This window comes from Lissotriton helveticus, chromosome 1_1 (assembly GCF_964261635.1).
Source record: "Lissotriton helveticus chromosome 1_1, aLisHel1.1, whole genome shotgun sequence".
Lineage (NCBI taxonomy): Eukaryota > Metazoa > Chordata > Amphibia > Caudata > Salamandridae > Lissotriton > Lissotriton helveticus.
Window position 1 is genome coordinate 1,508,390,027 of NC_136057.1, and position 16,702 is coordinate 1,508,406,728.

Genomic DNA, 16,702 nt, shown 5'->3' on the forward strand with positions numbered 1-16,702 from the left:
TACTTCCGCCTGGGCCCTCAGCGCCTTTCAGTACTCCTCTTTTTTGGAAATGCCTTGGGTAGCAACTTAAAATTTCCTGCAGAGGTGCTTGAGCTGTTTCAAATTATAGGTTTTCAACCTCTCTTCCTCAAAATCTAGATCCATAGATGCAACAGATGCTGGTCTGCTCATGGCAGTGAGAATTGGCAGTCCCCAGAAAAATAACAGATCAAGGAAAAAAATTCTACCAAAAAAAGTATGTGGTTGTGTTTGTTCTGCACACACTAGTAGTGTACACCAATTACTGTACATCAGTCACAAATGCAAGTCCAGAATCCTCACCGCTGACCACCAATGTTAGAACTGGGGACTCTAGTTGACAGAGGTAGGTACCTTTGACCAAATAGGGACCCTTGCTTCTAAGAAAGGGAAATGGGATTACACTCCTGGATAACCCCTGCTCACCCCCCTGGGTAGCTTGGCACGAGCAGACAGGCTTATCTCAGAGGCAGTGTGTTAAGCATTTGTGAACACATACAGTAATACAGTGTAAACACTACAGATGGACCCAAACAGGTTTTATAAAAAATAAGTATTCTTTATATAGACTTAACACAAGACCACAAACAACAAAAATCCACAATACTGTAATTAAAATAGACTTAAAGGTGGTAGAAGTAACTTAGTTCAAGTTGATGATAAATGCAACACATTTCTCACAAAAGTATCTTGGATGCGTAACGCAAAACAAACAAAAGGTTCGCAAGGAGGGAGATGCATTGGTTCCTTGCTTCGGGGGAGGCGATGCATCGCTCCTCATTGCTTGCGCAGAATAGGGGATGCGTCTTGTTCCTTACCGGAGAGGAGGTAATGCGTTGATTCTTGTACTGCGTTCCGGTTACGATGCGATGTGACAATCCGGTGCGATGCGATAAGATGGCGCCCTTGATGCGATGCGACAATGTGAAGATGATGCGTGCACGCCCGACGGCCGTGCGGTGAACTCTGTAACTTTGGAGCCGCAACAGGCCCTGCTACTCGCTTCTCCGGTGATGCAACGGCGACCCTCGTAAAGGCGACACGCTTCTCCAGTGATGCGTCGGTAAACAGCTGCGACGAAGGCACGCTTCTCTGGTGATGCGGTGGCGACACGCTTCGGCGATGCGACGGCAACAGCTGCGACTGCAACACGCTTCTTCTCGTTGAGTGGTGCTTCCAGCTCCCAGCGACACGCAGGCTTCCGCAGACATAATTCCCAGCAAGGAAATTCAGAGTGGAGCTGGTGGTGAAGTCTTTTGTCCCTGAGACTTCAGCAGGAGGCAAGCACAAGTTCAAGTACTTGGCGAAATATTCTGCAAGATGATGAAAGTTCTTCTAAAGTTCCTTCTCCTTTCCTTGGCAATGAAGACACCACTGCAGGCCAACCCAGCAACAAAGCACACTGGCAGAGGGGGCAGTCCACACTCCTGCAGCTTCCTTGGTTCTTCTCCTTGGCAGATGTTTGTCTTGTTCCAGAAGTGATCTAAAGTCCTGGGGTCTGGGTCCCAATATGTATACTGCAAAATCCTTTGTTCTCTGAAGGCAGAGGGTCCTGTACCTAGTTCAAACAAGTTCTGGGTGCATTCTGCCAGTGTACACTTTCTTACTTTGTCAGTGTGGGCCAGGGTCCTCAGACACACCACAGGAGCCAGCATTGTGGAAGGCATGCACAGCCTTTTTCAGACCCAGGTGCTACTCCTCCCACCACTGTACGTGCAGATAGGTCTATTCAGCCCAGTGCTGACTCACCCTGTCTCCTGGACTCTCCCCAGCCCCTGTAACTCAGAAGCCAACATACAATACACAAGCTAGCAGAGGCAGGCTGGATGGTTAGGTAAGAAAATACGTACTTTCTTAAAGTATTTTCAAACACAGAATGTTAAAACCAACTTCACTAAAAGATGTATTTTATCATTCTGAGTTCAGGCATACTAAACTCGAATTTCCACCATGTTCCCTGGGTCAGTTAGGATTATAAGACGTTATAATCAAACTGCCCATTCTGGCCTATGGGGACAGGTAGCCATGCAATAGTGAAAAACGAAAATGGTTGTAATTCACTATCAGGACAGGCGGCACACATCAGGGCATGTCCTATCTTTTACATACAATACACCCTGCCCTTGGGCCTACCTTAGCGGTGACTGATATGTAGAAAAGGGAAGGTTTAGGGACTGGTAAGTGGGTGCACTTACCAAGTCGACATGGCAGTACTAGACTGCACACAGGCTCTGCAATGGCAGGCCTGAGACACACTTTACACGCTGCTTCTGTGGATGGCACAATCAGTGCTGCAAGCCCACCAGCAGCATTTGATTTACAGGCCCTGGGCACACACGGTGCACTATACTAAGGTCTGACGAGTAAATCAAATAAGCCAATCATGGAGTCACTAATCAATACATCAATATAACATAGGGAGCACTTGCACTGTGGCACTGAATAGCAGTGGCACAGTGCCCAAAGCATCTAAACCAGCAAAACAAATAAAAAATGGAAGGGAGACTCACGCCAATGGTACCAGGTCTAACATTTCCCTAGATGGCCGCTGAGCCCGAGGCCAAAAACTCATGGGACCCCCTTGCAAAACCAGGTTGTTTTGTGATAGGTAATTTTGATGTTGACAGGTTTGGGCCCTTGCCTCTTGCGGACACTTGACCCACCCACGGGAGTGAGGTATCATTTTTATCGAGAGACCTGGGGGAACGCTGGGTGGTAGGATTCCAGAACTTTCCCACACAGAAATTTGAGAAAAAAGTGATATTTTTTCAGCTAAATTTGAAGTTTGCAGGGGAATCTGGGTAGGGAAATATTGGGGGACCCACGCAAGCCATACCTTGCTGGACTCCCCTGGGTGTCTAGTTTCCAGAAATGTGTGGGGTTAGTAGATTTCCCTAGATGGCTGCCGAGTTCGTGGCCAAAAACTCATGGGACAACCCCTTGCAAAACCAGGTTGTTTTGTGATATGTAACAGCGGATAGCGCCTTAGCTGCGGCGAGGCAACATGCTCAACGGCATTTGGAATAGCAACCAAATGGGCACTGCATTTCCCTTCCATCTCACCCATCAGAGCAGTGAGGGGGCCCTTCCGAGGCCAAGATGCGGTGATCGGGCCAAGTTAACAGGGCGGAATGAACAGAGGCCCCTGTGCTGGTGATCCCAACCACCTAAGTGACAACAGGCCTTAGAATTGACTGAAACACCATCCACAAGAGAAAGGGTGCCGTGACATGAATGGCCACCAATGAGACGCCCTTATTTCACCACCTGAGATGATCCAACGTGGTGATGTATTTTACACTGGACTTAGGAACTATGTGACTCCTACCTGGGGGATGGTCCCGCTTACTCTAACTTTTTGGGCCCCCTTGAGGTATTTTTCTTCCACTCCCGATCTTTCAGAACTGATTTGTTTCCCAGCCCCCTGTTTCTACTCCCCTCCCCCTGTCCCACTATCCTCTATTGGGGTCTTCTTCTTCTATGTTTGACTATGCAACTGTAACTAATGTAACTATGCAAAACTGTTATTCTTGTTATTCCTGACCGCGGAGTCCTGAGCAACGTGGCTGATGCACGGTGGAGCTGCTAGGCAGCTATAGAGGAGATCCGACCCTGGTTCACCCCTCGGCTGTCACCTACCCAGCCGGACATTGGGCACAGTACTTCCCGTCTCCCCGCTGTGTCTCCTTACTCCCCCTCCCTCCGACAAAATGCCGTAACATTGTTTTTTTCCCTGTGTTTTACTATGCTCTTGTAACTGATGTAATTTGTAACTTCATGATCCTCCTGTAAAGCGCTCTGATACCTCCGGGTCTAGCCAGCGCTATTTAAAACTCTTCAAATAAATTAAAATAAAATAAATGCGGGGTGGGTGAAATTTTGTGGATCCACTCAGATTCTAGAACTTTCCACCACAGAAATGTGAGGAAAAAGTGTGTTTTTTTGGGACAAATTTTGAGGCGTGCAATGGATTCTGGGTAACAGAACCTGGTGAGAGGCACTCATGTCACCCAATCCTGGATTCCCCTTGGTGTCTAGTTTTCAAAAATATACAGGTTTGATAGGTTTCCCTATATGTCGGCTGCGGATGTATGACGTTACAACGCATACTTTTACAACGCCTACCTTTACATCGCAAGTTTTACAACGCAGTTTTACAACGCATGCCATTACAACGCATAATGCTTTTGGGCGCTGGATAGTGAATAGTTTAATTTACTATTCCAACTCCAGTCCCCGTGGATAGTAGGGAAGGTGTTGGATAGTACATTAAACCTATTCCCTATCCTAGAGCGCCCCCCAGCCCTATGCGTTGTAATGGTTTGTGTTGTAAAAGTTGCGTTGTAATGGTAGTTCGTTGTAAAAGTTTCGTTGTAAAGGTTGTATACCGTCGGCTGCGCTAGGGCCCAAAATCCACAGGTAGGCACATTGCTAAAAAAAAAAATTTGTGCCTGGTGGGCTTCCCCAGGGGAATCGGGGGGGGGGGGTTGACCCGATATGCAGAAAGACTGTGGCTATATTTTGGGGGGGGGGGGTCATTGGTATGCCCATTTTGGGCAGTCCCCACCCCTACATGAATACAAAAAGAAAATCCCCGATTTCTAGTGGGCTATCGGGGGGGGGATGCCCCAATATGCCCCCAAGGGGCATATCTGGGTGTATCCCTGCCGTCTAGTGGGCTTTTCGCCCCAGCGGGGGGCAGATTGGGGGCTACTGTCCCCGCGGGGGGCAGATTGGGGGCTTCTGCCCCCGAAGGGAGACAGAAAGGCTGTAATTTTTACAGGGCTGGGGGCATTGGCCTGTCCGTTTTGGGCAGCCCCCACGCCTAATTCAAATTGGCAAAAAAAATCACTGGTGTCTAGTGGGCTTTCTTCCCCCTTGGGGGGCAGATCGGGGACTACCGCCTCCCATGGGGAGCAGAAAGGCTGTGATTTTTGCGGGGGTGGGGGCATTGGCATGCCCGTTTTGAGCATGCCCCACCCTATTTAAAATTGTGCAAAAACAATCCCTTGCGTCTAGTGGGCGTTCGGGGAAGAAAGACTGGTGTGCCCAAAAAACTATGGGGAGAGCAAAGGCCCTTGCCCAAGGGGCCGCTCCCCCTTCCCTGGTGTCTAGTGGGTGGATCCCTGATTGGGGATCGCCCTCCTGGGGAGATCTCCACACAGGGATCCACTAGGGAGGGGTACTATTGCGAAGGGGAGCTTCTCCCCTTTCCAATGATACCTCTCCCGTCTTTGTACGTGCTCGAGGGGCTGATATAGCCCCTTGAGCATGTGGAAAGTGAAACTGAAATGAGCCTCTTTGCATATTTCAGTTTCGGTTTCACGGAAATAACGTAATTTCAAGGAAACTGGGGGGCCCGGGAGCTGGGCAAGCTCTTCCCCAGCTCCCAAGGCTGTTGGGTGTTGGGGGGATTCCCTGTGTGGTGTCATCGGATGTGCGGGAGCCGTCCGACGCACATGAGCACTTATGCGACAGACGGCTCCCGGACGTCCGACGCATAGAAGGGGTTAAATATGCAATTTTAGTCAGGAGCTTAGAACTCGTTCCTTTAGGCTTTATCCTGGTACAGCTTGTTTGGCAACTTTGGTCGGTGGAGGGGTTTACATTTACTCTCTAGGTGCAATTTTAGGTTTTGTTGCACGGCATTTGCGCTGTGATTGTGAAATCTTGTGTATTTAATACATCTTAAAAGGGAGCTCTTCTCAGTTCCGATCTTTGGATTACTATGTCCATCCTCTGTTCTGTGGAACATTTTTTATTTGCTTACTTTTCCTGGCTGTGCATCTTTGAAGCAGCTGTTATATTCCTGATCTTTTCATTGTGATGCCACTGAGGAGTATTCATTTAATCTCACTCTACATTTTATGTGAGCTTAAGTTCTTGAACTCGATTTTATGACTGTTTTGAGCAGTTCTATCAGTGTGCATGCAGGAGGCAACACTGCCATCTACTGTTTTAAAAAAAACTGTATATAAAAATTACTCTTGCGTAAATTTCTCTTCGGGTTTGATGCTGCTCCGGCACTGAACCGAGTACTGGTAGTCAACTCTGATATCAAGTCTGAGATCTTTGGTTTTAGGTTTCGCCTGCACATACAGCTTACTATTATCACATAGGTGAAACTTAACGCAGTTACCAATGTTCGTTTTAAAAAGTTAAGGATGCGTCCACGAGTCTGGAATGCTGGAAGAATGTTGAATAGTTATGTCCTTTTGGTGTGAATGGAGATAGCTGCACTATAAAGGAGCACATTAGCATAACTTCTAAGATCGCTATCAGTGCTAACACTAGCAAATGTGTGACTTCTTGGCAAGAAAACATTGTGTGACCATTCCGTGAATTGCCTGAAATCCGCGGCTGGGGTGCTTCCCTCAGGGACTGGAATCTGGTTCCCAAGATAAATTGTATTTGTTTCAGATCGCAAGCCACATTTGCGTTTTTGTGGGATTAATGAAAGTTAAAACAGGCATTATTCAGATTTAGTTACTTTTGTCATAGAAAGTCCTTTTTATGTAAAGTTTTAGTGATGAGTATGATCATTTCTATTCAAAATTCAGCGTGATGCTATATTGCCTGGAGAATTAGCTCTTCCACCGCTACTTTGTAGCAGTTGTTTCATTTTTTTGTTGCGGTGTTATGATCTAAAAATTTATGTGGTTTACTTAAAAGCCAGTTATTTGTGTGGTTTGGTGCCTGATGAAAGGCAGCTCTTATTTAAATGAATGGTTTCATAGTTTTTCATCCATACGTGTTTTAAAGCCAGTAACGCACTTTCTAAAATGCCAATACATACTTAGAAATAAGGCCTTCTTTTTTTTGCACATTTAATCCCTTTAATAAACCCATTATCAAATTGAACGAATCTATTATTTCAATCTAATAATATAACCTTAAATGCAATTACATTGTAGCAGACTTCAATAATGTATTCAAAAAATGTACCAAGCGGCTCTGTGAAACTCATTTTAGAAACAATGTGCCTTCATGCTCTGTTGTTAAAAATTCTTTCACTGTTTCCGAACTAAATTAAATACAAAATAGCTATGTTGCCTGTTGCATATGATTTTTAATGTGGTACTAATGTACGATTTATTGTCTCTGGTGAAAATTTACATTAAAGCCAAGGTTAATGTAATTATGCAAGAAACACGCAACATGTGCGCCTGGTCATATAGTGTCCTCTAAACTAATTAATGTATGTGTGATAGAGCTGAAAAGGAAGGAATCCTTTTTAGGACAAGAACCCTCACTCGCCCAAGGGTGACATGCTTCATCATAGAGTTCCCTCACACACTGCAAGGTCCATGGTGTGGGCTACTACTCTCCGTCGGGGAGGAGTTGAGCAGTTTTGAGATGAGCGATGTAATGGTACCAGTGACGGACTGAGTGCAAAGATAATACTAAATAGATGGGGGACCCCCGATCAATTCAAGGCAGGTAAACGTGGAAAAAGCAAAAGACAAAAAGAACAGGAGATACCTGCCAATAATGCTCTAGTATAGGCCTAAAAAAGGTCCTTATATAATTATGCTAGCCCTTGAACCACAAACAATAACCTCAGAACATGATTACAAAGATATAAAGATTTTATTACATGAAGGCAAAAACATTCTCAATACATAATTATTACATCACATAAAAAATTATTTAATATAAAAATAGATCAGTCACATCATCACAAAGGTCCCACATGCCAACCAACACTTTCATACCAGCATACATACAACTCATATTGCACACAGCACACAACTCCACAGATATATCATAACCAAGGGTTGATCTGAGAATAATAGATGGAATACAATCCACTAAGGATGGACTCCAGATCAGTCAGGTAGTCCCCAGATGGATAAGACACCAACACGCGTTTCGGTGTACTGCCCGGGTCGGGGCTACACCTTCATCAGGGCGGGAGTATACAAAGGCATAGTGGGACTGGATATCGATTTCAAAAATTTGAGGCACAACAAGTTTCAAATGTGTGCACTGGCCTCAAGGGGCCAGGATATTTGCAGAATCCAGACTGAGCAAACTTCAGTTTTATCTCATGGAGTTTCAAGATGGAGAAGTAGTCCTATCCGATGAAGGTCCGCGTCTCAGGGTCGATATACGGCAACCTGGTGCATTACAGAGTACTTATCCACGGTCAAAGGTAATTAAAAATGAGCCCTTCAATGATCAGAAACAAGTCGGGGCATTCACGGTCTCTCCATTTGAACCGGCATAACGGATACGCAAAGGGTCCCTGACTAATCGGGGATCGATTTTGCCTTCATGTAATAAAATCTTTATATCTTTGTAATCATGTTTTGAGTGCAAAGATATGACAAGTAGTGGTGAATAAAACCATCTCCAAGGGGCGAGATTGACTTTATTCAATGGTTCACTGAGATAGAATAAAAAAAAGAGGACTTTTTAAAAAAAAAAGCAAATATATCCCTATCAGTGGTCAACATGGTTCTGCCCCATATGACCCCAGTGGGGTTCCGGGGCATTCGTCATGACCTAAAGAAATGTATATATTGTCCCTCTGTGTAAGGTTGTGAATGTAAATGAAAGTATACTGGCCAACAAAGGATCAGAAGCGGCCAGAGTTCTCTTCACTAAGACGGAAGAACCTGGACAGACCATTAGCGTTGACGTGTTCTATGCCAGGGCGGTGTTCCACTGTAAAGTCCATTCCCTATAGGGAGATGGACCACCTGAAACAGTTTTGGGTTCTCACCCTCCTCTGCATTAACCGTATGAGGGTTCTGTGGTCTGTCTGAACTCTGGAGGGATTCCCAAACAGATAGGGTCTTAGCTTCTTCAGTGCGCGGAACATAGCAAAAGCTCCTTGCTCTATGGTACTCCACCTCTATTCCCTGAGGAGTGGTCTCCTGCTAAGGAAGACCACAGGCTGATTTAGGCCCTGTTCATTCAGTTGTGAGAGCACCACTCCCACACCATCCTCTGAAGCTTCCGTCTGCACTATGAATTCTTTGATGAAGTTGGGTGCCTTTAGCACGGGCCCCGTGCACATGGCTGCCTTCAGGGCATCCAAAACTGTCTGACAGACATTAGTCCAGATCACCTTCTTGAGCTACTTCCTGGAAGTCTGCTCAGTCAAGGGGGCAACAATGGTGCCATGACCCTTGACAAATCTCCTATAGTAACCTGTGAGACCTAAACAGGCTCTCACCTCTATCTGGGTCTTGGGGGGGCTCCCAATCCAGAATGGTGTCAATCTTAGGATGTAGGGGCGCCACCTGGCCGCTTCATACCTGATGCCCTAAATACACCACAGAGCTCTGCCCGATCTGGCACATACTGCCCTGATCATGAGGCCTGACTTCTGCATAGCGTTTAACACTTCCCAGAGATGTTGCAAGTGCTCTTCCCAGCTGGAACTGAACTCTGCAACGTCGTCCAGGTAGGCAGCACTGAAATCCTCCAGTCTAGCCAACACCAAAATGACAAAAATCAAATCAGTAGAACCAGAGTTTACATTTTTAAAAGCTTGTAATTAATCTAGCGCCTAAAAGATAAAAGCGCCATCTGCGGGCATCTGGTTGCTCGAGCCTGGGTCATTGTTGCAAGGTAAGGCCGACCATGATGGAGCAAGGTTTGGATACAAAAAGTGAATTGGGCCCGGGTGGCACTTAATTCTAGACTTAAAAAAAATTTGGGAGAAAAATATCTGAGTAGGTAGATGTTCAGTGGGTCAAGGCTGTAGGAGTGTCTGAGGCAGGAGCGTTGTCATCAGTTGGCCATGGTGCGAATCCATAGTGAAGATTTTTACCTTTGGACATAGTCACCGGAATGAAAGTGGAAAATCTCTAGCGGGATGGTGTAGAGGGATTTAGCCAGAATACAGTTCCACAAGGTTGGACATACCTTTCCCGAAGGACTGCTGAAACAAGTAAAAAAATGTCTGGAACTTAAAACAAAACTGGCAAGTTAGGTACAAGTAGCAGCACTAATAATGGTTGAAAAAGTTGCAAACAACCACCTCCAGAAGCAGCAGTATGCCTGTTGTAACAGTAAAGAGAGATGATAATGTTACCCAATGAAAGCTATTGTGGCACAGTGCAGTCCCACATAAATCCATTTACAATATATCCAAACGCAGAGACAGGCATTTCTTTCAGCAGAAAGAGAAAGGAGTTTTCACAAAGACAGGAACTGTGGCATTTAACAGGATTGTATTATATTTTATTTTGATGCAGTGCTTGAGCTCGAAGGGCAATGGAAAGAAACTCCACTAAAGAAAGTACCCCGTAGAGCGATCCACTGCCTTTTGACTAGGTTTTCATTGCAGAAATTCCACATACATTCATACTTGTTACTCTCATATCTTTTCCACCGAAAGTGTAATCAGTTTGTGATGAAGGTAAATAGAACTTTTCTTTGAGAAGTACATGTGCGTGTCCATCCCTAAATGCCAACAGCTGGTGTCATTTGTTTTGTGATTGTGGCAACTGTCTACTCCAGGCTATTGTAAATAGAATTTGTGCTTCAGTTTTTGAAACTCTTGAGTCTCCTTTTACTGGAACATTTCTTCTCTTGCGACTGTGACATCTATAGTCGAGTTTCTCAACATATTTATTTCTTACAGGAAATGCTCATGCGAAACAAAGGAAACTGGCACCAGTGGTCCCAAAACCAACAGTTCAGTTGAAGTCTATACTAGTTCCTTCAAAGTGTGTCTCTGGAATTGCAGCAAAGAGTATGAACCTTCAACCACTTACAACACTCCTCCCAAGGCATCAGCCAATTGTCAGTTTCCAGACTGCACCCGCTAGAAGTAAGTGTCAACAGACCCAAACAATGTGAAAACTGTACATAACATTGAGTACGGGGCTGGGCGGCTTTTTGTAGGACTGCTCTTGTTATAAATATTGGAACGGTATGTTTGACTAGCCATTCCTACCTCAGTTATTTTTGGCTAACCATACAATATTTGTACATAACCGAACGTAAAATGATTACATCATAGTATTGGTGGAGATCGTCCCTTTTGTGAAATCATGCAACTATTTATTCGTTCGCAATGATTTATCATATTCTATTAAGATGTTTAAAAGCTGTTTATTTAGCAACATGGACAAGTTGTCTTTTACTTGTTTCAGACAATGTTTCATATGGCCAACTCATGTCAATACAATTTGACATGCTGGCTAGTTATGGAGGAAAGAAATGTTACCATCAGTTTAAGTTATCCTGTCTTTGTTTTTTTTAAAACAGTACTTTGACTGCTGGTATGGGTGAAAGAAATGGAAACTACAACTTTACAGGTTTCAAGATACAACATTATGTTGTAAACGTTAGGCCTGAATAATAGTGCTTTGGATGGCAAGCCAACAAGGATTGTCCATCGCATGCCCTAAGAAACGTGCCAGAGTCTTTACATTTTGTATAATACCCATGATGCTGTTGTCAGTTTTTAAATGCCTGATGGATCTAGGGCTTTGAGTAATAAGCTCATGACTGAATATGCATTAATAAGAATCCAATGCTGTAGCCGAGAACCAGATTCTGGCTCTCAGCAAGAACATCAATGTGACAGAAGAGATCTTTGCCTTAGAAGTGATCCCTCAACTGGGTGTGAATGCTATGATGAAGAGAGGCAAGCTTGCCTATTTGGGATTTGTAACTGCTGTTCTGGCAAGCTTCTATATTTTGTGCAGTTCTGGTTTGTTTGAGATGGTCAGTTAAGGGTAATTAGACCCTGGTGGAGTGGAAGAAAGTTGTGAAGATTTTCTATAAAGAAGGTGGTTGCAGACCGCAGGGCAATGTACACCAATCAGTAACTCGTGTGCCAGGCCCTAAATAGCTTTATAGATGTATATGTGATCTGGGTGATGTAATATCTGAGATCTGAGGCCGAAATCCTATGTTCAAGGCATGTGTGCTGTAGATACACATGCTTTGCATACTCCTGCCATCAAGTGTTGGGTCCGGATGTTTGCAAGTTGTTTTTCTTCGAAGAAGTCTTTCCTAGTCACAAGGTAAGGTGACTCCTCCTTTCGGTGATAGTGTGCATGGGCATCGACTCAATTGTTTGATTGTATTTTTTGCGCCATCGGGTTCAGAGGTATATTGCTGCGCTCCGCTCTGAAACCGTCCTTCGGGTTCCCCTCTGTGCGCAATCCACTCTACCCTCAACGGGATTGTTATCATATGCGTTTCCCTCTCTACACGTATCCATTAGATCGGGAAGTCTCATCTTCGATTGAAAACATCGTAGACAGCCTTCGGGCCTAGCCGCGTCGGTCTATTCTTCTGCCGATGAAATGGACCCTGTTAGACCTGGTACCATTAGCGTGAGTCTCCCTTCCATTTTTCACTGATTGCCTTCTCTGTTTTTGATATGTTTTGCTGGTTTAGATGCTTTGGGCACTGTGCCACTGCTATTCAGTTCAAATACTTTATTCGGTTTTACATGAATAAAAAACCATAAAAGTGACATTGCAACAATAGACAGAAAACACATTCAGTGCCACAGTGCAAGTGCTCCCTATGTTAAACTGATGTAGTGATTAGTGACTCCATTATTGGCTTATTTGATGTACTTGTCAGACCCTAGTGTAGTGTACCATGTGTGCCCAGGGCCTGTAAATCAAATGCTGCTAGTGGACTTGCAGCACTGATTGGGCCACCCACAGAAGCAGCTGGTAAAGTGTGTCTCAGGCCTGCCATTGCAGGGCCTGTGTGCAGTCTAGTACTGCCATGTCGACTTGGCAGGTGCACCCACTTGCTAGTCCCTAAACCTTCCCTTTTCTACATATCAGGTAGGCCCAAGGGCAGGGTTCATTGTATGTAAAAGGTAGAACAGGCCCTGATGTGTGTGGCATGTCCTAATAGTGAACTACAGCCATTTTAGTTTTTCACTATTGCAAGGCTACCTGTCCCCATAGGCCAGAATGGGCAGGTTGATTATAACATCTTATAATCCAAACTCACCCAGGGAACATGGTAGAAATTAGAGCTAAGTATGCCTGAACTCAGAACGATAAAATACATCTTTTAGCGAAGTTGGTTTTAACATTCTGCGTTTGAAAATACCACTTTTAGAAAGTAGGTATTTTCTTGCCTAACCATCCAGCCTGCCTCTGCTAGCTTGTGTATTGTATGTCTGGTTTTGTGAGTAACAGGGGCTGGGAGACTCCAGGGGACAGAGTGTCAGCACAAGGCTGACTAGACCTATCTGCATTTAGAGTAGTGGGAGGAGTAGCACCTGGGCCTGAAGAGGGTTGTGCCTGCCTTCCACAATGCTGGCTCCAACTGTGGTGTGTCTGAGGACCATGGCCCACCCTGCCAAAGGAAAGAAGGAGTCCTGTAAACAAAGTGCTCCAAGACTGCACAGAACTGGTTTGGACTAGGTACAGGCCCCTCTGCCTTCAGAGGACAAAGGATTTTGCAGTATAAATATGTGGATCCAGACCCCAAGACCTTGGATCATTTCTGGGAAAACAAGACAAACCTTTGCCAAGGTGAAGAACCAAGGAAGCTGCAGGAGTCTGGACTTCTCCTCTGCCAGTGTGCTGTTTGCTGGGTTGGCCTGCAGTGGTTTCTTTATTGCCAAGCAAAGAAGAAGGAACTTGTAAAGAACTTTCATCATCTTGCAGAATATTACTCTGAAGGCTTGATTTGAGCTTGCCTCCTGACCGAAGTCTCAGGGATACCAAACTTCACCCCTTCTGTTTGCCTGCATCTGGAACTTGCTGTTCACGCTGCTACAGAAGGAATTCTGCAACACCGAAGCCGGCGAGCGACGCCATCATCTGCATTGAAGCTGTGAGAGCTGCTCCGACTTGCAACGTAGACCCGCCGCCGGCCGCCGTGCCACATTGATGCCAGCGAACAACATCATAAACCTGCCATAGCCATGAGCGCTGCTCCGACTTGCAATGTAGGCCAAACGCCCGCTGCTGTGCCGCATAAACTCCGAAGCCGACATCATTGCGGAGCAGATTGTCGACGTGGATGGTCAATAATCCATCGGCATCGTACGAAACCGTGCTTTCGGCGCCATTGTGATGTCACCTCCTCTCCGGTCAGGAACCGACTGCTCCCCTGCCTGCGCCAGCATCCAGGACACCGACGCATCATCTCCCCTGAAACAGGGAACCGACGCCGCACCTCCCCGATATCAGGAGCTGTCTTTGTTTTTTCTTTTCCAAGGTACTGTTCTCTGTGGGTCTGTTTTGACTCTGAGCCAGATGCCTCGCACCTCACGGTCGGCACCGTACTTTGGGATTTCTTTGGCTTTGATGTCGTGATAACTCCAGTTGGGGTTATCTGTTGCTAAAAACGGCTTTTTAGTGAATAACCTATTTTTGAACTATTGCTACCATCTTGAAGAATCATTATTGATTACAGTATTGTGGATTTTAGTCATTTGTGGTCTTTTGTTAAGTCTCTATATAAAATACTTATTTTTATAAAACCTGTGTGGTGTCCATCTGTAGTGTTTTCATTGTATTACTGTGTGTGTTCACAAATGCTTAACACACTGCCTCTGAGATAAACCTGTCTGCTTGTGCCAAGCTTCGAAGGGAATGAGCAGGGGTTATTCAGGAGTGTAATCCCCTTTCCCTGACTAGAAGCAAGGGTCCCTATTTGGTCAAAGGTGCAAACCATTGCCAACTAGAGACCCCCAGATCTAACAGACCCTGTTTCAATTCTGTCCTTGGTGCCGCACCAAATACCCGTGCACTTATCTACACCAAGTATGCAACTTGTGCCTCTCACCGGCGCACAAGGAAGAAGATTGCGAGGCCTGCTGGTCGTTCTGATCGAAAAAGACTCTTCAAGATCGTTGAGCTCGACTATGAGAAATGCAGCGCCAAAGCACTCAATGTACTTCGGATATCTTCGGAGAAGAATCCGAACTTGAAGCCACAGCTGCGGAAGAAGAGGGGGCCTTCTCGGTCGTAGAATCAGATTCCGACTTAGAGATCGAATTAGAGTCCGAAGACATTCCAGCTGGACAGGTGGTCGTGAGTACCCAGCTCATTGCAAATACCTCAGATTTGTGATAGCAGGCAAACACTATCAATTCAAAGTACTCCAGTTCGGAGTAACTACTGCTCCCAGAGTATTCACAAAATGTGTGGCGGTAGTGGCAGCACTTCTCAGAAGACATTAAATTCATGTCTTCCCATATCTGGACAACTGGCTCATCAAAGCCAGCATACACCAAAAGTGTCTACACCACACTCTGATTACATTAGACCTACTCTACCAATTGGGTTTCACAGTCCATGCTCAAAAGTCTCACCTACAGCCTTCACAAATGCAGTCTTATCTGGCAGCGGCTCTATACATTTGCATATCTTCACAACTTGACAATTTAAGGTCTATGGGACAGCAGGTACAAAGATCTACACATCAATTATCTATAGCTTCTAGCTGTATATCTAGCGCTGAAAGCTTTTTAGTCTCACCTCATAGGGAAAGTTGTCCTAGTCTGCACCGATAACATGACAGGAATGTACTGTGTATGAAAATAGGTGGGGGGGACACATTCTCTGCAACTGTCACTCCTCTCTGACGATTTCACGTTGGGCAATTCACTACAAAGTGCATCTTCCGGCAGAGCAGCAAATTGCTGACCTCCTAAGCTGAAGACGGCAACAAATTCAGGAGTGGGAACTCCATCCCCAGGTTCTCCTTCCATACTTTCAACAGTGGGGATTCCTCCAAACAGATTTGTTTGCCACAGTGGACAACTCAACATGACCAAACTTTGCCTCCAGGTTCCCACACCCTCTATCCAAATGCAATGCCCTATGGATGAACTGGTCAGGGATATGTGCCTACTCTTTTCCGCCTCTCCCTCTCCTTCCATTTCTGGGCGGAAGCTCAGGCAAACATCCCTCCTACTGATTCTAGTAGCTTTCATTTGGGTTTATCAACCGTGGGTCACTACACTTTGAGAACTGTCAGCAGTTCTGCATCAAAAGCTACATCTCAATTCCAGTCTTCTCATACAGAAGCCTAGAGAAGTCCGACATCCAAATCCCGAGGATCTCATTCTAGTGATTTGGTTCCTGAAGTCATAGAGTTTGGATATCTTACCTTACCACCAGAATGTATGACCATTCTTAAAGAAGCAAGAGAGCCTACTACCAAAGCATGTTCTGCAGCTAAATGGAAATGATTTGGTATGTATTGTACGAATAACAATATTGATTCTCTAAATGCGTATACTCAAAATATAATTTGTTACCTTCTGCATTTACAGCGTGCTGATTTATCCTACACTTCCATTCATTTGCATCTTACAGCAATATCTGCATATTTGCAAAACAGACAACATCTATCTCTGTTCAAGGTTCCAATAATTAAAGCCTTAATTGAAGGGCCTTAAGAGAATACCACCACCCAGAGTACCTCCAGGACCAGCTTGGAATCTAACATTGTGCTTACACGGCTCATGGGTCCACCTTTTGAGCCATTACACAACTGTCCACTACAGTTTCTTCAATGGAAAGTCGCCTTCCTCATTGCAGTCACTTCATTAAGGAGAGTTGGTGAGCTACACGCCTTAACCTTAGAAGAACCCTTCTTTCAACTTCATAGAGACGGGGTTAGTTCTTTGCACCAATCCAAAGTTCCTTCCCAAAGTGGTTTCTGCTTGCCATATCAACCAATCCGTTGAGTTGCCCGTGTTCTTTCCTCAACTTGGTTCGGT

The 16,702-nt window shown here is 45.2% G+C and overlaps 1 protein-coding gene across 3 annotated transcripts in view; it reads left to right on the plus strand.

The window, feature by feature from the left end:
• The window catches only part of ATF6 (activating transcription factor 6), a 1,455,481-nt gene that overhangs the window by 592,216 nt on the left and 846,563 nt on the right, over window positions 1-16,702 (plus strand). For all 3 annotated transcript variants that reach the window (XM_078686796.1, XM_078686788.1, XM_078686804.1), the window contains one exon: window positions 10,619-10,807. In XM_078686796.1, coding sequence (XP_078542922.1) covers window positions 10,619-10,807 — 189 coding nt within the window. The remainder of the gene's footprint in view (window positions 1-10,618; window positions 10,808-16,702) is intronic.